This window comes from Grampus griseus (genome assembly GCF_964374135.1).
Source record: "Grampus griseus genome assembly, chromosome: 6".
In the NCBI taxonomy this organism is placed as follows: Eukaryota; Metazoa; Chordata; class Mammalia; order Artiodactyla; family Delphinidae; genus Grampus; species Grampus griseus.
This window is the reverse complement of record NC_139000.1, coordinates 88778599-88805083: the sequence shown is the minus strand read 5'-3', so window position 1 is coordinate 88805083 and position 26485 is coordinate 88778599. Positions and strand designations below refer to the sequence as shown.

General features: G+C 40.4%; 1 protein-coding gene across 8 annotated transcripts in view; it reads left to right on the top strand.

The window, feature by feature from the left end:
* The window catches only part of WNK2 (WNK lysine deficient protein kinase 2), a gene marked incomplete at its 5' end in the record, with an annotated part of 155085 nt that extends 129035 nt beyond the window's left edge, over positions 1-26050 (top strand). For 4 of the 8 annotated variants that reach the window (XM_082656718.1, XM_082656717.1, XM_082656716.1 and 1 more), the window contains 3 exons: positions 250-509; positions 22897-23008; positions 25863-26050. In XM_082656718.1, coding sequence (XP_082512844.1) covers positions 250-509; positions 22897-23008; positions 25863-25888 — 398 coding nt within the window. In that variant the 3' untranslated portion in view covers positions 25889-26050. Of the gene's footprint in view, positions 1-249; positions 510-22896; positions 24199-25862 lie in introns of those variants that run through there. The other 4 variants (XM_082656720.1, XM_082656719.1, XM_082656715.1 and 1 more) reach the window with 1 other exon arrangement.
* Positions 26051-26485: the final 435 nt, after the last annotated feature.

Sequence of the window (26485 nt, the reverse complement as noted above, 5' to 3'; positions counted from 1 at the left end):
ATGCTGAGTGAGGCTGCCAGCAGCTGGGATCCTGTCCCCTGGCTGATGAGATGGGTGATGGCTGCCTGGCAATGCCCAGTCCCCTGAGGTCGCTCCACTGTGTCTAAAACTGCATGGACCCCCCAGTGCAGACCATCTCCTGAAGCAAGGTGTTGCCTGGCTTAAGCGAGACCGCTGTATGAATGACTGCAGCCAGCCAGTGGTGCTGGCGTGTGGTGTCACCAACCCTGGCCTGTGTGTGCTCTCTAGGGTCCTCCACCAGCAGCCTGGTCCCGGGCCCTGAGCCGGGCCCCCAACCTGCCCTGCACATCCAGGCGCAGGTGAACAACAGCAACAACAAGAAAGGCACCTTCACGGACGACCTGCACAAGTTGGTGGATGAGTGGACAAGCAAGACAGTTGGGCCCACACAGCTGAAGCCGTCACTCAACCAGTTGAAGCAGACGCAGAAGTTGCATGACATGGAGGCCATGGCAGGCTGGCCCCCGGCCTCTGGCGAGGCACGGGCTGTAAGTGGGACACGGGGTGGGGGTGGGGGCGGGGCGGGGCTTGCCCAGAGTCGAAGACACAGAATGGGAATGAAGCTGTGACTCCAGATCTCAGCAGAACCTCTGAGCAGCAGGCCTTAGCCCAGTGTTGGGCAGTGTCTAGGTGGGACTGGCCAGCAGCTTGCAGGTGTGGCCTCATCCTGGTGAGCCCACCTCAACCTGTCTTCCACCAGAGCCCAAGCTGGCAAAGTGGGTGGGGTCTGCACGACATACCCAGGGGACACCCCTTATTGAGTTTTAGCTCAGGTGCCCCAGACCACGTGGGGCAGAAGTGAGGAGCTGCTGTCTTAGGTTTTGTTGTGTGAATTGTTCCTGTATTAGGACCACTGACTTCAAAGCCTACTTGAAGGAGTATTCCCTCTTTTTCAGTCTCCTGGAGGAGTTTGTGCAAGATTATGTTATTTTTTCCTGAAATGTTTAGCAAAATTCACTGGTGAAGCCATCTGGGCCAGGAGGGTTTTGTTTTTCTTTTTAACTTTTAATTTTTTATTGGAGTATAGTTGATTAACAATGTTGTCTTAGTTTCAGGTGTACATCAAAGTGATTCAGTTATACATATACATGTATCTATTCTTTTTCAAATTCTTTTCCCATTTAGGTTGTCACATAATGTTAAGCAGAGTTCCCTGTGCTATATAGTGGGTTCTTGTTGATTATCCATTTTAAATATAGCAGTGTGTACATGTCAATCCCAAACTCCCTATTCCTCCCGGACCCTTCTCCCTGGTAACCATAAGTTCAGTTCTCTAAGTCTGTGAATCTGTTTCTGTTTTGTAAATAAGTTCATTTGTATCATTTTTTATTTTAGATTCCACATATAAGTGGTATTGTATGATATTTGTCTTTCTCTGTCTAACTTACTTCACTCAGTATGACAATCTCTAGGTCCATCCATGTTGCTGCAAATGGCATTATTTCATTCTTCTTAATGGCTGGGTAATATTCTGTTGTATATATGTACCACATCTTCTTTATCCATTCCTCTGTTGATGGACATGTAGATTGCTTCCATGTCTTAGCTATTGTAAAAAGTGCTGCAGTGAATATTGGGGTGCATGTATCCTTTTGGACCATGTTTTTCTCCGGATAGATGCCCAGGAGTGGGATTGCTCCCCTATGATCTTTTACTTCAAAAAGTTTCAAACATACAAAAGATTGAAAATTCTTCAGTGAACTCTCAGGTACCTTCTACCTATGAGCTATGATCGACATTTTGCTGTTACATATTTATCACCCATGTCTACATCCCTTGAGGGTAAGGTTTCCATTTTGGATTTAATTTCTTTTACAGTTTTAGTACCATTTGGGTTTTCTATTTCTTCTTTCTGTTAAATACTGCTTTTCTAACAATTTGATACACTTCTAAATTTATCTGAGTTTTCCAATTAATTGGTATAAAGTTGTTTATAATATTTTCTCTTCACAGTTTGCAGGATTTGCAGTGATGTCTTGTTTTTCATTCTGATATTGGTGATTTCTCTGAATTTATATATTTTATTCGCCTTTTCAAAGAGCTCATCACTTTGATGGTAATTCTTTATTGTATATTTCATTAGCTTCTTCCTTTTATTTCTTCTCTTCTATCTTTGGGTTACTTTTTTGTTCTAGAAAGTTTCTTGAGATGTGTAGTGCATTGATTTTGAGCCTTTCTTCTTTTATAATACAGACATTCAGGCTATAAAATTCCTTCTAGTGGTATTAGCTGCATTCCAAAGGTTTTGATATGTAGCATTTTCTTTAACCTCTGATCAAAATATTTTATAATTTCCGTGGTGATTTGAGGTAATATAGTTATTAATTTCCTCATGAGCTTTTTGATAGTGGTTTTCTGGGGATTTTTTAAGCCTAATTGCACTGGGATAAGAGAACAGATTTTGTGTGTTTCCAGTTCTTTAAAACTTGCTGGGACTGGATTTTTGACCCAAGCTGTCAGCCACTGCTCCACAGGTGCTTGAGGTCATCCTCTTTCATTCCCTCTCACGTCCACACTCCCAGTCTGAACTTTTGTTCCTCTTCTGTAGTAACCTCCTGACACTGCACCTCCATGAGTTTAACTCTTCAAATCTATTCTCCATTATTCTGGGACAGAACTGAGAATTCATAACACAGCCCCAAGGCCCTGCAGGTTCTGCACCTCAAGCCCTGGGCAGGCTAGTCTCTACTCTTCTGTCCAGACTCCACCACATCAGCTCTCAGTATCTGTGCTGGGCCAGGCCCTGTCGGTCAGCTCTGCTAATTCTGTTGTTCAGATGTCTGGGATTCTTTTTCTTTTCTTTTCAGAAAAGCCCCATTTGTTTATTTTTGTTTTTATTTACATTACTTTAGGAGGTGGGTCAAAAAGGATCTTGCTGTGATTTATGTCATAGAGTGTTCTGCCTGTTTTCCTCTAAGAGTTTGATAGTGTCTGGCCTTACATTTAGGTCTTTAATCCATTTTGAGTTTATTTTTTTGTATGGTGCTAGGAAGTGTTCTAATGTCATTCTTTTACATGTAGCTGTCCAGTTTTCCCAGCACCACTTACTGAAGAGGCTGTCTTTTCTCCATTGTATATTCTTCCCTCCTTTGTCAAAGATAAAGTGACCATATGTGTGTGGGTTTATCTCTGGGCTTTCTATCCTGTTCCATTGATCTATATTTCTGTTTTTGTTCCAGTACCATACTGTCTTGATTACTGTAGCTTTGTAGTGTAGTCTGAAGTCAGGGAGCCTGGATTCCTCCAGCTCTTTCTTTCTCAAGATTGCTTTGACTATTCGGGGTCTTTCGTGTTTCCATACAAATTGTAAAATTTCTTGTTCTACTTCTGTGAAAAATGCCACTGGTAATTTGATAGGGGTTGCATTGAATCTGTAGATTGATTTGGGTAGTAGAGTCATTTTCACAATGTTGATTCTTCCAATCCAAGAACATGGTATATCTCTGCATCTGTTTGTATCATCTTTTTAAAAAATTAATTAATTAATTTTTTAACATGTTTATTGGAGTATAATTGCTTAACAATGGTGTGTTAGTTTCTGCTTTATAACAAAGTGAATCAGCTATAGATATACATATATCCCCATTTCTCCTCCCTCTTGCATTTCCCTCCCAGCCCCCCATCCCACCCCTCTAGGTGGACTGTTAGTATCATCTTTTATTTCTTTCATCAGTGTCTTGAAAGACTTTCCTTCCTTTTAAATGCTGAGTCATAGTCCGTTGTACGTACATACCACATTTTGTTTTATCCGTTCATCCGTTGATGACACTTGGGTTGCTTCTACCTTTTAACTGTTGTGCACAATGCTACTATGAACATGGGTATATAGATATCTCTTTGAGTCTTTGCTTTCAGTTCTTTAGGGTATATACCCAGAAGTGGAATCACTAGATCATATGGTAATTCTAGTTTTAATTTTTTGAGGAATCACCAAACTACTTTCCAGAGCAGCTGCACCATTTTACATCCCCACCAACAGTACACAAGGGCTCCAGTTTCTCCACATCCTCTCTAATACTTTCTATTTTCTGATTTTTTTCATGGTAGCCATCTTGATAGGTGTGAGGTGGTTTGCATTTCCCTAATGATCAGTGATGTTGAGCATCTTTTCATGAGCTTATTGGCCATTTGTATGTCTTCTTTGGAAAAATAATTCAAGCCTTTTGCCTATTTTTTAAATATAAACAACAGATACTTATTTCTCACAGTCCTGGAGGCTGGACGTCTGACATGAGGATGTCAGCATGCAAGGGTGAGGGCCTCTTCCAGGTTGCAGACTTCTCATTGTATCCTCACATGGTGGAAGTGGTTTTTGCCCATTTTTTCATTGAGTTGTTTCTTTTGTTGTTGTTGACTTGGAGGAATTCTCTCTATATTCTGGATATTAATAGCTTTTCAGATATGTGATTTCCAAAAATAATTCCCATTCTGTGAGTTACCTTTTTACTCGGTTGATAATGTCTTTTGATGCATAAAGCTTTTTCATTTTTATGAATTCCAGTTTATTTTTTCTTTTGTTGCCTATGTCATTGGATTTGGCAATGATTTATTGCCAACTCCAATGTTATAAAGCTTTCCCCCCATGTTTCCTTCTAAGTGCTCTCTAAAGATGCTAAGAGTTTAATGATTGTAGCTCTTATGTTTAGGCCTTTTATCCATTTTGAGTTAATTTTTATATATGGTGTTTGGTAAGAGACCATGTTTATTCTTTTGCATGTTGATATCTAGTTGTCCCAGCAGTATTTGTTGAAAAAAACTGTCCTTTTCCCATTGAATGGTCTCGGCACCCTTTTTGAAAATCAATTGGTCATATATGCAAAGGTTTATTTCTGGATTTTCTGTTCTATTCCGTTGGTGTACAGTCTGTCATGTTGCTAGTATTACACTGTTTTGATTTCTGTAGCTTTGCAGTAAGTTCTGAAGTCAAGAAGTATGAGTCTTCCAACTTTGTTCTTTTTTAGGACCGTTTTGCTTATTGGGATCCCTTGAGAATCCAAACGAGTTTTAGGATGAGTTTTTCTATTTTTTGAAAAAATGCCATTGAGACTTTGATAGGGGTACATCAAATCTCTATAGATTGGCTTTGGGTGGTATTGACATATTAACAATATTAAGTCTTCAAATCCACGAACATGGGATGTCTTCCCATTTACTTATGTCTTCTTTAATTTCTTTTGGCAATGTTTTTCCGTTTTCAGTGTGTAAGTCTTTCAACTCCTTAGTTTAATTATTCCTAAGTATTTTATTCTTTTTTGTGCTTAAATGTAATTGTTCTCTTAATTTTCTTTTCAGATTGTTCATTGCTAGTGTATAAAAATACAACTGGGACTTCCCTGGCAGTCCAGTGGTTAAAACTCCATGCTTCCAATGCAGAGGATGCAGGTTTGATCCCTGGTTGGAGAACTAGGATCCCACATGCCACGTGGAGCAGCCAAAAAAAAATGCCACTGATTTTGATGTGTTGATTTTCTACCCTGCAACTTTGCTGAATTCATAAATTAGTTCTAGCAGTTTGTGTGTGTGTGTGTGTGTGTGTGTGTGTGTGTGTGTGTGTGTGTGTTCTTTAGGGTTATCTGCATATAAGAAATGTTATTCTGAACAGAGATACTTTTACTTCTTCCTTTCCAATTTGGGTGCCTTTTATTTCCTTTTCTTGCCTAATTTCTCTGGGTAGAACTTCAAGTACTATATTGAATAGAAATGGAAAAAGTGGGCATCTCTGTCTTGATCTTAAAGGAAAAATGTTCAGTCTTTCACCATTGAGTGTGATGTTAACAAGGGTTTCTTCATATATGGCCTTTACCATACTGAGAAAATTCTATTTTATTTCTAGTATGTTGAGTGCTGTTGTCATGAAAGAGTGTTGGATTTTGTCAAATGGTTTTTCTGCATTAATTAAGATGATCATATTTTTTAACTCTTCATTCTATTTTTTTTTACATCTTTATTGGAGTATAATTGCTTTACAATGGTGTGTTAGTTTCTGCTTTATAACAAAGTGAATCAGTTATACATATACATATGTTCCCATATCTCTTCCCTCTTGCGTCTCTCTCCCTCCCACCCTCCCTATCCCACCCCTCTAGGTGGTCACAAAGCACTGAGTTGATCTCCCTGTGCTATGCGGCTGCTTCCCACTAGCTATCTATTTTACGTTTGGTAGTGTATATATGTCCATGCCACTCTCTCACTTTGTCACAGCTTACCCTTCCCCCTTCCCATATCCTCAAGTCCATTCTCTAGTAGGTCTGTGTCTTTATTCCCGTCTTACCCCTAGGTTCTTCATGACATTTTGTTTTCTTAGATTCCATATATATGTGTTAGCATACGGTATTTGTCTTTGTCTTTCTGACTTACTTCACTCTGTATGACAGACTCTAGGTCTATCCACCTCATTACAAATAGCTCAATTTCGTTTCTTTTTATGGCTGAGTAATGTTCCATTGTATATATGTGCCACATCTTCTTTATCCATTCATCCAATGATGGACACTTAGGTTGTTTCCATCTCCTGGCTATTGTAAATAGAGCTGCAATGAACATTTTGGTACATGACTCTTTTTGAATTATGGTTTTCTTAACTCTTCATTCCATTAATGGTGTGTTACATTGATTGATTTTCATATATTAAACCATCCTTGCAGGGTTGCACCTGGTCATGGTGTATACTCCTTCTAATATGCTATTGAATCCAGTTTGCTAATGTTTTAGTGAAGATTTCTACATCAGTATTTATCACAGGTATTTGTAATTTTTTTTCTTATGATGTCTTTATCTGGCTTTGATACCAGAGTGATGTTCGCTACATAGAATGAGTTAGGAAGTGTTCCCACCTCTTCAACTTTTTGGAAGAGTTTGAGAAATATTGGTGTTAATTCTTCTTTAAATGGTACAATTCACCATGGAAGCCGTCTGGTCCTGGGCTTTTCTTTGTTGAGAGGTTTTTTATTAATAATTCAATCTCACTACTTGTTACAGGTCTATTCAGATTTTCTATTTCCTCTTGAGTCAGTTTTGGAAGTTTGTGTGTTTCTAGGAATTTGTCTATTTCATCTGAGTTATCCAGTTTGGTAGCTAAAGACTTTGCCAATTTTTGATCTTTTTAAAACACCAACTTTTGGTTTTGTTGATTTTCCTTTATTGTTTTTCTATTTTGTATTTTGTTTATCTCAGTTTATTATGGTATACAGTTAAGTTATTGGCTTAAGATCTTTCTTCTTTTTTAATGTAGACATCTGCAGTTATAAATTTCCCTCTGGACACTTCTTTTGCTATATGTAATAGATTTTAGTATCTTGTGTTTTCCTTTTCATTTGTTCTAAGGTGTTTTCTGATTTCCCTGTGACTACGTCTTTGGCTATTTGGTTGTTTGAGTGCATTGTTTACTTTCTACATATATGCCAGTTTTCTAGTTTAATTTTTTTTTTAATTTCATTCATTGTGTTAGAAAAGATACTTTGTATCATTTTAATCTTTTAAAATTGTTTTGTGGACTAACATGTGGCCTGTTTTGGAGAATGTTCCCTGTGCACTTTAAAAGAATGTGTCTTTGTTTTGTGCCACCCTCAGTCTATCAATAGTGATGCTATCAGCTAGAAATGCTTGGGAGCACTCACCTGGGCCTGGGTTCCCCTGTCAGAACCAGTCATATGGCTGGACCAACCCTTGTGGTTCTTAATATGATTGCAAGATTCTTCAGCAATAACCATCAGTAAACTGTGGAAAGGACAAGCTTTATTACTTACCGGTCTGGAGGGGAGGGTTACATGACACACCTGGGGCTACATAGTGAGGTGGCAAGGAGGGAGAGAGAAAGAGAGAGGGTGAGAGAAACAGACAGGCAGGCCTGGGGTTCTGCTTTTATTGGAGTTTCACTAGTTCATTCCTTATTTGTGAACTTAAAATGTAAGAGTGGGAATTAAAGTGCAAGAAGAAAAGAAAAAGGCAAATAGCCAAATGGTCAGTTATTTAAAATCAATCAGAGATCTCTAAATTACAGGAGCTCGGATGGGGGTGGGTGAAGGGGATGGTAGGTCTTTATCTAGTTGTGTGGCTGGCAGTGTTATTATTTGAGATGGCTTCTTTGAAGTGGGTGCCTCAGGAAATCAAAGCTTAAGTCAGGCACTTGCATTACAAAAAAAAAAGAGAAAGAAAAGCTACTTGTCAGGGCTTACACTGCAGAATTCTGCTGTCATTGGGTGAAATGTTTTGTAAATGTTTGTTAAGCCTAATGGGCTTGTGATGTTCAGGTCCTCTCCTTACTTATCTTGTATCTGGTTGTCCTATCCTTCATTGAAAGTGAAGTATTAAAGTTTGCAACTATATTGCTATGATTTATGTCAAAGAGTGTTCTGCCTATGTTTTCCTCTAGGAGATTTATGGTTTTCAGTCTTATTTAAGTCATTAATTCATTTTGAGTTTATTTTTATATATGGTGTTAGAGAATGTTCTAATTTTATTCTTTTACAGGTAGCTGTCCAGTTTGCCCAGAACCACTTATTGAAGAGACTATCTTTTCTCCATTATATGTTTTTGCCTCCTTTCTGCTAGATTAATTGACTATAGATGTGTAGGTTTATTTGTGGATGTCCTATCCTATTCCATCGATCTATATTTCTGTTTTTGTGCCAGTACCATACTGTTTTGATGACTGTAGTTTTGTAGTATAGTCTGAAGTCAGGGAGCCTGATTCCTCCAGCTCCATTTTTCTTTCTCAAGATTGCTTCAGCTAATCAGGGTCTTTTGTGTTTCCATGCACATTTTTAAATTTTTTGTTCTAGCTCTGTGAAAAATGCCACTGGTAGTTTGATAGGGATTGCACTGAATCTGTAGATTGCCTTGGGCAGTATAGTCATTTTGACAATATTGATTCTTCCCATCCAAGAACATGGTATATCTTTCTATCTGTTTGTGTCATCTTCGATTTCTTTCATCAGTGTCTTATAGTTTTCGGAGTACAGGTCTTTTGTCTCCTTACGTAGGTTTATTCCTAGGTATTTTATTCTTTTTGATGTGATGGCAAATGGGATTGTTTCCTTAATTTCTCTTTCTGATCTTTCATTGTTAGTGTATAGAAATGCAACAGATTTCTTTGTATTCATTTTGTATCCTACAAATTTACCAGAATCATTGACGAGCTCTAGTAGTTTTCTGGTAGCACCTTTAGGATTTTCTATGTATAGTATCATGTCATCTCCAAACAGTGACAGTTTTACTTCCTCTTTTCCAATATGGAGACCTTTGATTTCTTTTTCTTCTCTGATTGCTGTGGCTAGGACTTCCAAAACTATGTTGAATAAAAGTGGCGAGAGTGGACATCCTTGTCTTGTTCTTCATCTTTGAGGAAATGCTTTCAGTTTTTCACCATTGAGAATGATGTTGGCTGTGGGTTTGTCATATATGGCCTTTATTATGTTGAGGTAGGTGCCCTCTATTCTCACTTTCTGGAGAGGTTTTATCATAAGTGGGTGTTGAATTTTGTCAAAAGCTTTTTCTGCATCTATTGAGATGATCATATGGTTTTTATTCTTTAATATGTTAATGTGGTGTATCACACTGATTGATTTGCAGATATTGAAAAGTTCTTGCATCCCTGGGATAAATGCTACTTGATCATGGTGTATGATCCTTTTAATGTGTTGTTGGATTTGGTTTGCTAGTATTTTGTTGAGGGTTTTTGCATCTGTATTCATCAGTGATACTGTTCTGTAATTTTCTTTTTTTGTAATATCTTTGTCTGGTTTTGGTATCAGGGTGATGGTGGCCTCAGAGAATGAGTTTAGAAGTGTTCCTTACTCTGCGACTTTTTGGAATAGTTTCAGGATAGGTGTTCACTCTTCTCTAAATGTTTGAAAGAATTCACCTATGAAGCCCTCTGGTCCTGGACTTTTGTTTGTTTGGAGTTTTTTAAATCACAGATTCAATTTCAGTACTTGTAATTGGTCTGTTCGTATGTTCAGTTGCTTCCAGGTTCAGTCTTGGGAGATTGTACCTTTCTAAGAATTTGTCCATTTCTTTTAGGTTGTAGTAGTAGTAGTAGTCTGTTATGGTCCTTTTTATTTCTGTGGTATTGGTTGTAACTTCTCCTTTTTCATTTCTAATTTCATTTCTAATTTTATTTGATTTGGGCTTTCTCCCTTTTATTCTTGATGAGTCTTGCTAAAGTTTTATCAATTTTCTTTATCTTTTCAAAGAACCAGGATTTAGTTTCATTGATCTTTTCTATTGTTTTCTTTGTCTCTGTTTCATTTATTTCTGCTCTGATCTTTATGATTTCTTTCCTTCTACTAACTTTGGGTTTTGTTCTTTTTTCTCTAGTTGCTTTAGGTGTAACTTTACGTTGTTTATTTTAGATTTTTCTTATTTCCTGAGGTAAGCTTGTATCTCTATAAACTTCCCTCTTAGAACTGCTTTTGCTGTGTCCCAGAGGTTTCAGATCGTCATGATTCTGTTTTCATTTAGCTCTAGGTATTTTTTGATTTCCCCTTTGCTTTCTTCAGTAGTCCATTGGTTATTTAGTAACATATTGTTTAGCCTCCATGTGTTTGTATTTTTTGCAGTTTTTTTTCTTGTAGTTGATTTCTAATCTCATAGCGTTGTGGTTGGAAAAGATGCTTGAAATGATTTCAGTTTTCTTAAATTTAGCAAGGGTTGTTTTGTGGCCCAGGATGTCATCTATCCTGGAGAATGTTCCATGTGCACTTGAGAAGAATGTGTATTCTGCTGCTTTTGGATGGAATGTTCTGTAAATATCAATTAAGTCCATTTGGTCTAATGTGTCATTTAAGGCCTGTGTTTCCTTATTGATTTTCTGTCCGGATGATCTGCCCATTGATGAAAGTGGGGTGTTAAAGTCACCAGCTATTATTGTGTTACTGTCAATTTTTTCTTTTATGGATGTTAGCATTTCCCTTATATACTGAAGTGCTCCTATGTTAGGTGCATATATGTTAACAACTGTTACATCTTTTTGGCTTGATCCCTTGATCATTATGTATTGTCCTTCCTTGTCTTTTTTTTTTTTCTTCCTTGTCTTTTGTAACAGTCTTTATTTTAAAGTCTGTTTTGTCTCACATGAGTATTGATACTCCAGCTTTCTTTTCATTTACATTTGCATGGAATACTTTTTTCCATCCCCTCACTTTTAGTCTGTATGTGTCTCTATAGCTTAAGTGGGTCTCTTATAAACAGCATATATACAGGTCTTATTTTTGTATCCATTCAGCCAGTCTGTATCTTTCAGTTGGAGCATTTAATCCTTTTACATTTAAGGTAATTATCAATACATATGTTCTTATTGCCCTTTTATTAATTGTTTTGGGTTTGTTTTTGTAGGTCTTTTTCTTCCTTTCCTACGTTTTTCTCTTCTCTTGTGATTTGATGACTCTGTACTGTTGTATTTGGATTCCTTTTTCTTATGTGTGTGTATATCTATTATACATTTTTGGTTTGTGGTTACCATGAGGTTTTGATACAGCAGTATACACACACACACACATATATGTACACACACACAATTGTTTTCAGTTGCTGAGCTCTTAATTTCAAATGTATTTCAAATATCCTGCATTTGTACTCTCTTCCTCTCACAATTATGGGTTTAGAGATCCTATTTGTGTGTGGATGATTTCTTACCTTTACTGTATGTTTGCCTTTCCTGGTGAGCTTTCCCATTTTGTAATTTTCTTGTTTCCAGTTGTGGCCTTTTCTTTTCCACCTAGAGAAGTTCCTTTAGCATTTGTTGTGAAACTGGTTTGGTGGTGCTGAATGCTTTTACCTGTTGCTTGTCTGTAAAGCTTTTTATTTCTCCGTTGAATCTGAATGAGCACCTTGCTGGGTCGAATATTCTTTCCCTTTCTTCATTTAAATCGTGCCACTCCCTTTTGGCCTGCAGAGTTTCTGCTGAAAAAATCAACTGATTAAAAAAAAAAAAATCAACTGATAACCGTAAGGGGATTCCCTTGTACATTATTTGTTGCTTATTCCTTGTTGCTTTTAATATTTTCTCTTTGTCTTTAATGTTTGTCAATTTGATTACTGTGTCTTGGCATGTTCCTGCTTTGGTTAATCCTGCCTGGGACTCTCTGCATTTCCTGGACTTAAGTGAGTGTTTTCTTTCTCATGTTAGGGAATTTTTCAGCTATTATCTCTTCAAATATTTTCTCAGGCCCTTTCTCTCTCTCCTCTCCTTTTGGGACCCCTGTAATGTGAATGTTGGTGAATTTAATTTTGTCCCAGGGGTCTCTTAAACTGTCTTCATTTCTTTTCATTCTTCTTTCTTTATTCTGTTCTGCAGCAGTGATTTCCCCCTTTCTGTCTTCCAGCTCACTTATTCGTTCTTCTGCATCATTTATTCTGCTATTGATTCCTTCTGGTATATTTTTCATTTCAGTTATTGTATTCTTCAACTCTGGTTGTTCTCTATATTTTCTAATTCTTTATTAAAAATTTCTTGTATTTTCTCACACTGTGCATCCATTCTTTTTCTGAGATCTTGGATCATCTTTACTATCATTATGCTGAATTCTTTCTCTGGTAGATTGCCTGTCTCTACTTTGCTTAGTTGTTCTTTGGGGTTTTATCTTGTTTGTCTGGAACAAATTCCTGTATTTGCAGACTCAGTTCTGCAGGCTGCCTGATTGTAGTAGTCTTGTTTCTGGTGTCTGCCCCGGTGGGTGAGGCTGGTATAGATGCTTGTGCAGGTCTCCTAGTGGGAGGGTCTGGTGCCTGCCTACTGGTGGGTGGAGCTGGATCTTGGCCCTTTGGTGGGCCGATGGGCAGAACCGTGTTAAGGGATGTGTCTAGAGGTGGCTGTGGGCTCAAGAAGTCTTTAGGCAGCCTGTCTGCTGACGGGTAGGGCTGTTGTTTGGCCTGAGGCGTCCCAGTACTGGAGACTACAGGCTGTTGGGTGGGGCCAGGTCTTGGTGCTGATGACCCAAGCAAGATGTCTGCCTCCTTGAGAGTTCATGTAGCTGCACACTCCCTGAAATCTCCACCACCCATGTCCACATCCCAAGGGAGAGCCACAGCCACAACCCCCTCCCCAGGAGATCCTCCAAGACCAGCAGGTAGGTCCAGCCTAGGCTCCTGTGAAGTCACTGCCTTTGCCCTGGGTCCCAGTACATGCGAGACCTTGTGTGCACCCTCCAAGAGTGGAGTCTCCACTTCCCCTAGTCCTGTGGAGCTCCTGCAATCAAGCCTTCCTGGCCTTCAAAGCCAAATGTCTCTGGGGCTCCTCCCTCTGATGTCAGACCCCCAGCTGGGGAACCTAACGTGGAGCTCAGAACTCTAACTCCTGTGGGAGAACTTCTGCAATATAATAGTTCTCCAGTTGGTGGATCGCCCACCCAGGGTAATGGGATTTGATTATATTGTGAGTGTGCCCCTTACGATCTTGTTGTGGTTCCTTCTTTATATCTTTGGATGTAGAATATCTCTTTTGGCAGCTTCCAGTCTTTTTTATCGATGGCTGTTCAGCAGTTAGTTGTGGTTTTGTTGTGAGGTAAGCCCAAGCTCCTTCCACTGTACCATCTTGGATCATCTCTCAGGAGTTTATTTTCCCATCATTTCACTTTCTTTTTCTTTTTTTAAAGAATTTTTAATTGAAATACAGTTGATTTAAACTATTTTATTAGTTTCACGTGTACAACATAGTTATTCAGTATTTTTATAGATGTACATCATTAAAGTTATTATAAAATGTTGGCTGTATTCCCTGTGCTGTATAATATATCCTCGTAGCTTATTTATTTTATACCTATTAGTTTGTACCTCTTAATCCCCTACCACTATCTTGCCCCTCCCTCCCTCCAGCTTCCCACTGGTAACCACTAGTTTGTTTTCTATATATCTGTGAATCTATATGTTTTGTTATATTCGTTTATTTTATTTTTTAGATTCCACATATAACTGATCATATACAATATTTTTCTTTCTCTGATTTATTTTACTAAGCATAATACTCTCCAGGTCCATCCATGTTGATGCAAATGGCAAAATTTCATTTTTTATGGCTGAGTAATATTCCATTATATATGTAACCCACATTTTCTTTATCCATTCATCTGTTGCTTAGGTTGTTTCCATATCTTGGCTATTGTACATGAAGCTGCTGTGATCACTTTATCTTTTCAAATTAGTGTTTTCATTTTTTATGGATATATACCCAGGAAAGGAATTACTGGATCATATGGTGGTTCTATTTTCAGGTTTTTGAAGAACCTCCATAATGTTTTCCATAGTGGCTGCAATTTGCATTCCCATCCACAGTGTACTAGGGTAACCTTTTCTCCATATCCTTGCCAACATTTGTTATTGGTGGTCTTTTTGATGATAGCTATTCTGACAGGTGTGAGGTGATACTTCATTGTGGTTTTGATTTACATTTCTCTGATTACCAATGTTGAGAATCTTTTGACGTGCCCTTTGGCCATGTGTATGTCTTCTTTGAGAAATATCTATTCAAGTCTTCTGCCCATTTTTTAATCAGGTTATTTGTTTTTTTGATATTGAATTATATGAGCTGTTTATGTATTTTGGATATTAACCCCTTATCAGTCATATCATTTGCAAATATTTTCTCACTTTCAATAATAGGTTGTCTTTTCTTTTTGCCAAAGGTTTCTTTAGCTGTGCAAAAGCTTTTAAGTTTAATTAGGTCCCATGTTTGTTTTTGCTTTTGTTTCATTTGCCTTAGGAGACAGAGCCAAAAAAATATTCCTTTGATTTATGTCAAAGAGTGTTCTGCCTAAATTTTCCTCAAGTAGTTTTATGGGTTTCAGTCTTATTTAAGATATTAATTCATTTCGAGTTTATTTTTTTATATGGTGTTAGAGAATGTTCTAATTTTATTCTTTTACATGTAGTTGTCCAGTTTTCCCAGCACCACTTACTGAAGAGACTACCTTTTCCCCATTGTATATTCTTGCCTCCTTTGTTGTAGATTAATTGACCATAAGTTTATGGGTTTTGGGAGGGGCTGTTCATTCTGTTCCATTACGTATGTTTCTGTGTTTGTGTCAGTACCATGCTCTTTTGATTACTGTACCTATGTAGTATAATGTGAAGTTGGGGAGTGTGATACCTCCAGCTTTGTTCTTTTTTCTCAAGATTGGTTTGGTAATTGGGAGCCTTTTTGGTTCCATATAAATTTTAGGATTATTTGTTCTAGTTTTGTGGAAAATGTCATGGGTAATTTGATAGGGATTGAATTAAATCTGTAGATTGCTTTGGGTAGTATGGCCATTTTAACAGTATTAATTCTTCCAATCCAGGAACATGGAATATCTTTTCTATTTGTTTGTATCATCTTAAATATCCTTCATCAATGTTTTAGAGTCTTCAGGTTATAGATCTTTCACCTCCTTGGTTAAGTTTATTCCTAGGTATTTTATTCTCTTTGATGCAATTTTAAATGCGATTGTTTTATTGTTTTCTCTTTCTGATAGTTGATTATTAGTGTTTAGAAAACCAATAGATTTCTGTATGTCAATCTTGTATCCTGCAACTTTACTGAATTCATTTATTAGTTCTCATAGTTTTTTGATGGAACTTCAGAATTTTCTGAGTATAACATCATGTCATCTGCAAATAGTGACATTTTTACTTCTTCCTTTCCAATTTGGATGCCTTTTATTTCTTTTTCTTGTCTGACTGCTGTGGCTAGGACTTCCAGTACTACTTCTCAGTGGCGAGAGTGGGCATCCTTGTTTTGTTCCTGATTTTAGAGGAAAAGTTTTGGCTTTTCACTGTTGAGTGTGATGTTAGCTGTGGGTTTGTCATAAATGGCCTTTATTATGTTGAAATATGTTTCCTCTATACCAACTTTGATGCAAGTCTTTATCATGAATGGAAGTTGAATTTTGTCAAATGCTTTTTCTGTGTCTATTGAAATGATAATGTGATTTTTATCCTTTTGTTAATGTGGTGTATCACACTGATTGACTTGTGGATATTGAACTGTCCTTGAATCTGTGGAATAAATACCACTTGATCATGGTGTATTATCCTTTTTATATATTATTGAATTTGGTTTGCCAATATTTTTTGAGGATTTTTGCATCTATATTCATCACAGATATTGACTAGTAATTTTCTTTTCTCTGTAATGTCTTTTTCTAGATTTGGTATCAGTGTAATGGTGGCCTCGTAGAATGAATTTGGGGGTGTTCCCTCCTCTTCATTTTGTTGGAATAGTTTGTTACACTAGGTATTAGCTCTTCTGTAACAATAGTTTGTTACACTAGGTGTTAGCTCTTCACTAGGTATTACTTGTGCTAACTTGGGCTTTGTTCTTTTTGTAATTCATTTAGATGGAGGATAGGTTGTTTATCTGAGATTTTTCTTGTATGCTCAGGTATGCATGTATTATTATAATCTTCCCTCTTATATTTGCTTCTGCTGCGTCCTGTAGATTGTGCAAAGTTGCGTTTTTTTTCATCTGTCTCGTTTTTTTCTGATTTCCTCTTTGATTTTTTCATTCATCCGTTGTTTCTTTTATTAACATGTCGTTTAGTCTCCATGTGTTTGTGTTTTTCCCATTTTTCTTCCAGTACTTGGTTTCTAGTTTCATACTGTTATGGTTGAAAAAAAAAGCTTGATGTAATTTCAGTTCTCTTCTATTTATTGAGACTTGTTTTTTGGCCTGGCATGTGATCTATCCTAGAGAACATTCCATGTGCACTTGAAAAGAATGTATATTCTGCTGTTTTTGGATGGAATGTCCTATATATATTTATTAAGTCCAATTTGTCTAATGTGTCATTTAAGACCAATATTTCATTATAGTCTCCAACTATTATTCTATTATTGTCAGTTTCTCCTTTTTATGTCTGTTAATATTTGCTTTCCATATTTAGTTGCACCTATATGAAGTGCATACATATTAATAAACGTATATTCTCTTCTTGTATTGATCACTATATCGTTATATAATATCCTTCTTTGTCTTTTTTGTAGACTTTTTTTTTAAAGTCTAATTTGCAAGATATTAGTATTGCTACCAGCTCTCTTGTCGTTTTCATTTCCATGAAATAGCTCCTTCCATCCCTTCACTTTTAGTCTGTGTGTCTTTAATTCTAAAGAGAGTCTCTTGCACATAGATGGGTCTTGTTTTTTATCCAGTCATCCACTCTGTGTCATTTGATTGGAACATTTAGTCCATTGACATTTAAAGTAATTCTATATAGGTATGTACTTAACTGCCATTTGTTACTTGTTTTCTGGTTGTTTTTGTCATTCTATATTATTTTCTTCTTCTTTTAGTTTCTTCCCTTGTGGTTTGATTATTTTCTTTATCAAATCATGGCATGCTTGTGTTACTTTCTCCCTATTTTTGTGTATCTATTGTAGGATTTTGATTTGTGGTTACCTTGGGTTTCATATATGTTGACCTATGTATCTGCTTGTTTTAAACTGGTCGTTATTTAAGTTCAAACACATTCTAAAGGATCTACTTTTTTTTACTCCCCTCCCATACATTTTGTGTATTTGATGTCATATTTTACATCTTCATGTTTATCCCTTAACTGTTGATTGTAGTTATAGTTTATTTTCCAATTTTTGTCTTTTAATCTTTGTACTAGCTTATGTTAAGTGATTGATCCACAGCCTTTGCTATATATTTGCCTTTACTTGTGGGGTTTTTCCTTTCCTATAAATCCTTACATCTTGTTGTAGCCTTTTTTTTCCCACTTGGAGAAGACCATTTAAGACTTCTTTTAGGGTTAGTTTAAGTATTGATGACTCTTTTCGTTATTTCTTATTTGAGAAGTTCTTTATCTCACTTCTAATTCTGAATGATAATCTTGCTGGGTAGATTGTCCTAGGTTGTAGATTCTTCCCTTTGAGCACTATAAATATGTCATGCCATTCCCTTCTGGCCTGCAAAGTTTGTGCAAAAAAATCAGCTGATAGACTTATGGGTGTTCCTTTGTACATGACTCTTTGCTTTTCTCTTGCTACCTTTAAATTCTCTCCTTATCTCTAACTTTTACCATTTTAATTATGATACATCTTGGTCTGTGTCTCTTTCAGTTCATCTTGTTTGGGATACTCTGTGTACCTGGGTATCTGTTTCCTTCTCCAGGTTCAGGAAGTTTTCAGCCATAATTTCATCAAATACATTTTCAACTCTCTTCTCCTTCTGGAACCCTTATAATGTGAATGTTAGCATGGTTGATGTTGTCTCAGAGGTCCCTTAAACTGTTCTCATATTTTAAAAATTTGTTTCTCTTTTTACTGTTTTGATTGAGTGATTTCCATTATTCTATCTTCCAGATCACTTATGCATTCTTCTCTATTACGTATTACCGTCTGTTAATTCCTTCTAGTGTGTTTTTCATTTTAGTTATTTCATTCTTCAGTTCTGACTGGTTTTTATATTTTCTAGTTCTGTGTTAAAATTCTCTCTGTCATCATCTATTCTTTTCCCTAGTTCAGTTAGTATTCTTATTACTAATGCTTTGAACTCTTTATCTGGTAAATTTTCTCTCTTTCATTAGTTGTTTTTTCAGAGTTTTTTCTTTGTTTTTTCGTTTTAAAGACATTCCTTTGTTTTCTCATTTCGCTTAATGTTTTTTATCTCTATAAAATTACGTGAAACAGTTACCTACCTCGGTCTTGAAGGGTTGTACTTGTGTGGGAGCATCTCTATGCAGTCTGCATGTGTTCAGTAGTTTCGGTGCGAGAGCTGGATCTGAAGTGAGCATGGGTCATGTCTTCCCCCAGGATATGCTGTCTGGTATCAGCTTGGTGGGTGGTGGGGCTGGGGATGGAGGGGTTAGAGCCAGAGCCATGTGTGAGCTGAAGCTTCTTCTATGCTGAGTGGTCATCACTGCCCTATCAGGGGTGGGGTCTCATCCCAAGGTGCTGAAGCAGGGGTGGGGTCCGAGCTGGCTCCTTTCCCACTAAGTGTGCTCTCTCCCCTCTCCCAGCAATGGCACTTTTGCTCCAGGGGGCACAGTGCTGGAGCAAAGGGCTGCAGTGGGCACCTGGTGTGGGCCAGGGTGTACACTGGGACAGTCCCAGAATGCTAGTCAGCTCCATACAGCTCCTGATCTGCTGCCTCTGTGAGTGCCAGCAAAGGCTGCCCTTGCCCCATTTATATGCAGTGTTGGGTCTGAGTCAGTTCCATCCCCAACTGCACACTTTCCTCAGCAATGGCAGCCTTCAACCTAGTGGGAAGCTCTTCAGAGGTAGATGAGCTGGATGCATGCTAGGTGGTTTCATGAAACCATCCGGAATTCTGGGGCAGTTTTAATCTCCATTCTACACCTCATTCCTGGGAGTAAGCAAGCTTGTGTCACGAGCCAGGTCTAGGTTTCTCACAGCCCTCCTCGAAGTCCTATTAGTTTTCAAACCAGTAAGAAGACTTGTCTCCTTCTGGAACCGCTCCTTCACCCCTAATGTGAATGTCAGCATGTTGGACGCCAGGGCTGGGGTACCCAATATGTGGTTCAAACCACTCAGTCCCCAGGGAGGATCTCCTAGTGGTGATATCCCCCTCCTCTTCTGTGGGCCTGGGTCCCAACCTGATAGCTCTTTTCCCTTCTTATCTGACTCGTGTGGATCTTTCTTTTACAGCTTTTGTTTTAGAAGAATATTTCTGTCCATTTCCAGTTTGTTTTCAGAGAGAATTGCTCCACTTTATGGATGTATTTTTGATGTGTTCTTGGGGGGAAGTGAGCTCAGCACCTTCCTACTCTGCCATCTTTTTTTTTTTTTTTACGGTACGCGGGCCTCTCACTGTTGTGGCCTCTCCCGTTGCGGAGCACAGGCTCCGGACGCGCAGGCTCAGCGGCCATGGCTCACGGGCCTAGCCGCTCCGCGGCATGTGGGATCTTCCCGGACTGGGGCACGAACCTGCATCCCCTGCATCGGCAGGCGGACTCTAAACCACTGTGCCACCTGGGAAGCCCCTACTCTGCCATCTTGATCTCCTCTCCTCCATCCTTTTACTTTCAATCTCTTTGTGTGTTTGTATCTAAAGTGTGTGTTTTGTAGGTAGCATATAGATTAATTATGCTTTTTTATCCACTCTGCCAATCTTTGCCTATTAATTGGAGAGTTCAATCCATTTACATTTAAAGTAATTATGGTTAATAAAGGACTTCTGCTGGTTTAACTATTTTTTTTTCTGTATGTCCTACAGGTTTTTATCCCCTCCCCCCCCTTTTTTTTTACTTTTCTGCATACGTTTTTGTTATTTTCTTATTGGTTACCTTAGGGATTGCAATTAAAATCTTAACCTTATAACAACCTAGTTTGAGTAATACCAACTTTGTTTCAACACTCTCCTCATATATGTCTCCATCCCTCCTCCTTTGTGTTGTTTTTGCACAGATTGCATCTTTATACATTGTGTGCCCATTCACATAGATTTATAATTATTATCTAATGCATTCTTTTAAATCATATAGGGGAAAAAAGGAATTAAAACCAAAAGTATAATAGTGTTGGCTTACGTATTTAGCTGTGTAGTTGCTTTCTTTATTTCGTCTCATGGCTTTGAGTTACTGTCTATTATCCTTTCATTTCAGCCTGAAATGAAAGTTCTTCTTTTAGCATTTCTTGTGGGGCATATCTTTTAGTAACAACCTGCCTTAGTTTTTGTTTATCCAGAAGTCTTAATTTCTCCTTCATCGTGAAGGTTCATTTTGCTGGATGTAGAATCTTGGTTGACAGTCTTCTCTTTCTCTACTTCAAGTATTTTTTCCTGTCCTTCACTTTCTCTTCTCCCTGATAGGCTCTGTATACTTTTCTTTTCTTCATTCTTTTTTTTTTTTCTTTCTGTTTCTCAGACTTGATAATTTCAATTCTGTGGTCTCAAGTTTGCTGATTCTTTATTCTTCTTGCTCAAATCTGCTTTTGAGCTTCTCTAGTGGAATTTTAATTTCAGTTATTATACCTTTTAGCTCTAATATTTCAGCTCTAATATTTGGTTCCTTTTATAACTTGTGTCACTTTATTGATATTCTCATGTTGTTGATGAATCATTTTCCTGGTTTTCTTTTTGTCCATGGTTTCCTTTAACTCTTTGAACATATTTAAAGCAGTTGATTTAAAGTCTTTATTTTGTAAGTGCAGTGTTTAGACTTCTTCAGGAACATTTTCTATTAATGAATTTTCCCTCTGTATGGATCATACTTTTCATTTTCTTTGTAAAGATTTTGTGATTTCTTGTTGAAAACTGGACATCTGAATGTTATAAGTGATAACTCTGGAAAACAGATTCTCCCCTTCCCCAGCATTTGCTGGTTTTGTTTGCTGAAGCCTTAGCTAGTGGTTACTTTCTTTTTTCAAATTATATTCCATTATAGGTTATTACAAGATATTGGGTGTAATTCCCTGTGTTATACAGTAAATCCTTGTTGCTTATCTATTTTATGTATAGTTTGTTAATACTTCTAATTTGTCCTTTCCCAAGAATTTCTTGATTTTTCTAGGTCTTTAATAGTTCCACCTACATTTTAGAAACAGCTTGTATATTCCTACAAAATAGCCTTATGGGACTTTGATTCCAATTGTATTGCATCTCTTAAGCATCTGGGTAAGATTTGACACATTAACAGTAGTGAGTCTTTCTATAAACATGGCATTGCTTTGTTTATGTCTTTTTAATTTTCTCTCAGCAAAGTTTTATAGTTTTCAGTGTAAAGGTGTTACACAGCTTTCATTAAATTTACCCTGAGATAGTTGATATTTTGGAACGTGGTTGTAAATTTTATTGCTTTAAAATTTCCCTTTACAGTTATATGTTGGTAGTATATAGAAATATGGTTGTTTTCTGTTCCTTGTAGCCTGCAATCTTGCTAAATGTGCTTTTTAGTTCTAGAAATTGGTTTGTCTGCTCTTTTGGGTTTTCTCCATACACGATCTTGTCATCTGCAAATAAGGATGGTTTTCCTTTTTCTTTTCTAGTCTGTGCCCCTTATTCCTTTTCTTTTATTGGCTGGAACTTTCCACACAGTGTTGGCCAGGGACAGGGGGATCCTTGGGTGAAGTACATTTGGCATTTCACCGTCGGCACAGGGTTGGCTATGGGTTCTGCAGAGGCCCTTCCAGATGGAGGAGGCACCCTCCAGCTTCAGCAGCTGTGCTTTCCATGAAGCAGGGTGGAACTCCTCAGACACTCTCCCTGCATCTGTGGGGAGCATCACATGGAATTCTCCCTTGGGATGTAACTGTGGTGAGATGCAGTGATTTCTACTGGGACATCATTGCATTCCTGGGGCAAACCTCACTTGGCTCTGATGTTTTATCTTTTTTTATAGTTGCTTGGTTAGATCTGCCAACATTTTGTCTAGACAGTTTGAAGGCTGTTGGGCCCTACTCTGTTTTCTTGCAGTAGCCTCATCAGGTTTCTGCATCACGGCCGTGCTGGCCTCACCAGCTATCACAGCTCATTTCCCAGTCCTTGTGCTGCTTCTCCTGTGGGGTTATACCTGAGGTGCAGAAAGCAGAAGGGCTGCCCTGCCACTGACTCCGGATCTCTGGGCACACAACCCTGCACAGCTCCCAGCTGTTCTGGTCCTGCCATAATGGCACTGACCAGTCAAGCAGGAGGCCTTGGGTTGGGGTGTGTGGTCCCCTTAGTGCGACTTCAGGGTTCATGTCCTGCGGGGTCTGCTTTGAAGCCCACTCTGGCCTGTGGACAGTCGGGGCATGTGGCCCAGAGGTGGGCAGGCTGCAGCTCTGTGGAAGGAGGGAGGGACGGTGGCTGCCTCCCAGCTGCGTGCTTCCACTCTGGCATCAGCCATTAAAGGTGCCCCATGTCAGGTCCTGAGACCACCCTCTCCTGAGGATGGAGAAACTGTGGGGACCCCCAAGGCCACTGAGGGAGGCTAGCTGATTGAAGCCACGTTTCTTGTCTTGTAGATGAACACGTCTCGACCAGCAGTGGGGATGCCATGTCTGGCCCCGGCACCCAGCCCTCTACCCACCGCGGTCATTCCTGGAGCTGCTTCAGCCCAGCCTGTGCCCATGCCAGGTACTGCTCTCTCCTGCCTCCCAGCCCCGCCCTACGCACTGCCTTTGGGCCAGTATGGAAGCCTGATCCCAGCTCCAGTGTCCTGGGGGCCCTGGGCAGCCCAAGCAGGCAGCTGGAGCCTCGATGAGGGGCCAGGCTTGGGTGCAACAGGCACGCCAGCACTCCCCATGTTCTTGTGGCCACCTATGGTCAGCATGCCTGGCCCCAGGCTGCGGATCACATAGCTCCTCTGTCTCACCACTTGCCAAGTGGAACATACTGAACTGAATAGCCCAGAGGAGTCAGGTTGTGGTTTGGCCTCCAAGTCCTGCCCCGCCTGCCCATGGGTGCCCAGCCAGGGCAGCAGTCCTTGCTTTCTTTATTGCTGCAGACCTTGTTCCCTCTTAGTTTCCCATGGTCCACACTTGCTGTCTTTGCACTCACTTCCTGTACTTGAGTTGATGGTTAGAACATTGTAATCACCCTGCAGAAGCACAGTGCCTTGAATTCCAGCTTTTCCATTCCCTGATGGAAAGAGATGTTTTAAAAGATCATGTATCAGAAAAGATGTATTTCATTTACAGTTGGCTTGTGTATTGATATCTCTATTTCCCTTGTTAAGTTGCAGAGACATGAATGGTTTGAAAATCTGAAACTAAAGTCTGATCTTGACTTTTCTGTTGTACGTGCTTTAAAAGAAATTGAACTAGTGACCTTGAATATTGAAGAGTTGCAAATGTTAGAAGAGTTCTGCTTTGTACTCATAAAACGAGGTCTCTCCAGCTGTATGGTCATAGATAGCAAACAGATGGACACACTCCCTCAACTGCAGTGCCACGGGCACTGCCAGCAAACTGCCCAGGGATGCATGGTTATTGGGGCAGTGCATTGCTACTGGTAGTTGGTCTCTTAGTCAGGAATGTTAGCATCTGTGTTTGGCTCTGTGGAACCTGCTGTAAAGCGCTAGGTAAGCAGACACGCCCTCATGACCCAAAGCCCACAGGGCTGCTGTGAGTGTGGGGGAGGTACAAGTGTGTGTCTGGTGCAGGAGCACAGGCAGGCCGCCTGCTTTGCAGAGACAGTGGACCCCTTCTGCTCTGGGGGCCTGCCAACTCTCCTACTGACCTGCCTTCCTTTTCTGTCATTTGCACTGAGGCCTGTGGCCACTTGGGCCTAGCTTTGCCATGTGTTCACAGGCTGTTCCACCCACCTCTGGCCTCCAGACTTCTCCAGGCACTGAGGTTGCCCTGCTAGGGGTGGGAGTGTTCCTCTCCTGGAAATGTCAGTGGGGCTCATCCCAGACAGGCACCAAACAGCCCAGGGTGGGAGCTGAAGGCCCTGCTTCTCACTGACCAAGATGTTTCCCATTTCCCACTGGGAGGCCACTGGTTGGGCTGCCCAGCTGTGAATTGTATAGTTCTGCTGTACTTTGGGACTTTATTGGGACTGGCTGAATTATTTTGATTTAAATATATTATTCCATCAATTCAGTTAGAATTGAATTTTCTAGGTGATTATACAGACTCTTCTGCCAGGCCATGATACTATAGTAAGAGATTTCTGTTCTCTGTAATGTGCCCCTTGGTCCTTGGGTTGAGAATTATGTGCGCCTGGTTCCTGAGGGTGGTGGAAGCCGCCCTCTTCCCGCTCCCCTTGCTGTACCAGACATGTGGTTTGGAGTCCTGCCCTTGTATGTGAACGGTCAGTGGCACAGACTCCCCAAGAGATTGTATATTTGAAGGAGAAAAATAAACATTTTTGCTTGAAAACAGTGTGGAACAACATCTTTTTCTTATCTTCTGTCCACGTAAAAGCTGAACAGCCAGTCTCAAAGGGAGCATGGGGTGGGTAGCCCTGGCAGGCAGCACTGCCCTGTCCTGACAGTTTCACTCTCAGCTCCATGCCTGCTGTCAACACCTTGCCCAGGAGGCCGGGGTGGCCATGAGGGGCCTGGGGGCTGAGTGGCAGGTACTTTCCTCCTGGCAGGAGCCGGGTGTGATTGACACTGAGCCGACATGGCTCAGAGGACGAGAGTGGGCTGTTGGGCGGGAACCCCATGCCAGCTCTGTGGCTTCGGGCCTAGGTTGGCTTGTTCACTCGGCTTTCAAACTCTGAATTTGAACTGCATGTAGATGTACAGTGGACTCTGCCCCATGGAGGGCATGAGTCTCACGGCCAACTAAATGGTGTCTCTGACCCTGTCCATGTTGGCTGTCTCACAGAAAGCCAGGTTTGTGTGACTCACTTTGGACAGAGCTGAGTGGGGGGCTGGGCCACCTGCCCTGGGGTCACCTGAGGGGCTCTGCTGTCCTGTAGGTGCAGGGCCTTGGTGCGGATTTGGGGAGGGCCCCGTGGAATTCAGCATGTTTTCCTGGCTCGCCGGCCCTGATGGCCTTATGGTCAGCAGCTGGTGCCCCTGCGTGTGTTCTGCGTGTACTCAAGCTGGGGGTCGTGGTGCCTCCGGCTCCCCGCGGCTGGGGTGGCAGCCCTGGTCTGTTGGTCCTGCATTTCCACCGAGATGCAGTCAGGCTTTGTGCCCCTGGCCACCTGCAGTGCTCCGCCTCAGCGCTAGCTCTGAGCAGAGGCCGGGCAGGTCGGCAAGCAGACTCTGCTTGCTGTGCCCGTGGAGCCAGAGGTACCTTGCTCTCCAGGGCAGTGGGCCCTGCAAGACCCTGCCTGGTTTGGGCGGTTGCTCAGTGTGGAAGGTGGCCAGATGGCAGAGGCAGCCCGGGGTATGTATGCATAGTGCCTGGGTCATGGTCCGGCAGCCCAGCCCTCCAAGGAGCGTGACCACTCTGGTGTCGCCATTCCAACTTCCAGGGCCTCGTGTGACCGCGTCAGGCCTGTAATGAGCTGTGGCGGTTTTGTTTTCTAGATTCTGAAAGTGAGAAGCCCGACTGAGCCCAGGCAGGCCGACCCAGACCCAGACGCCAGGCCCCGTGTCATCTCATGCAGAGAAGGCGAGCCCACACCTCGTGTCCGGTTCACGATGTTTTGTAACCACTTTCTAAGCATTTTTTATTCACAATTGGAAACACAAATGTAAGCAAGAATAAAAAATATTTTGGGGGAAACAGGACGTTGGTTTTTCAAACTCCTTTCTTGTGGTCCCCAGACCGGCAGGTGGCCTGAGATGGTTGGTAAGTGAATGAGAGTGTTGGAGAAACTCCTGGGACCACACAGCGGGACAGGTCTGAGGGTAAGTATCCTTAGCTGAGGGATTCCTGAGTGTGGTGATGAACACTTTAGATGGTGCTTTACAGTACACTGGGTAGCTCATGGTCCTTGTGTCCAGACAGCAGCTGGGATGGGTCAGACGTGTGATAAGGTCCCACCTCTTAGAGAAGCAGCTGAGGCTGTGGATCTCAGGCGGCCTGGCCCCAGTTTTCAGGCATTCTCCTCCTTCATACCCAGGGCAGCCCCCATTCTATTGCAGAGCCCTGGAGGCATCAGACCCTTGGAGGCTGAACAGTGATGCCCATCACTGGTGACGGCTCC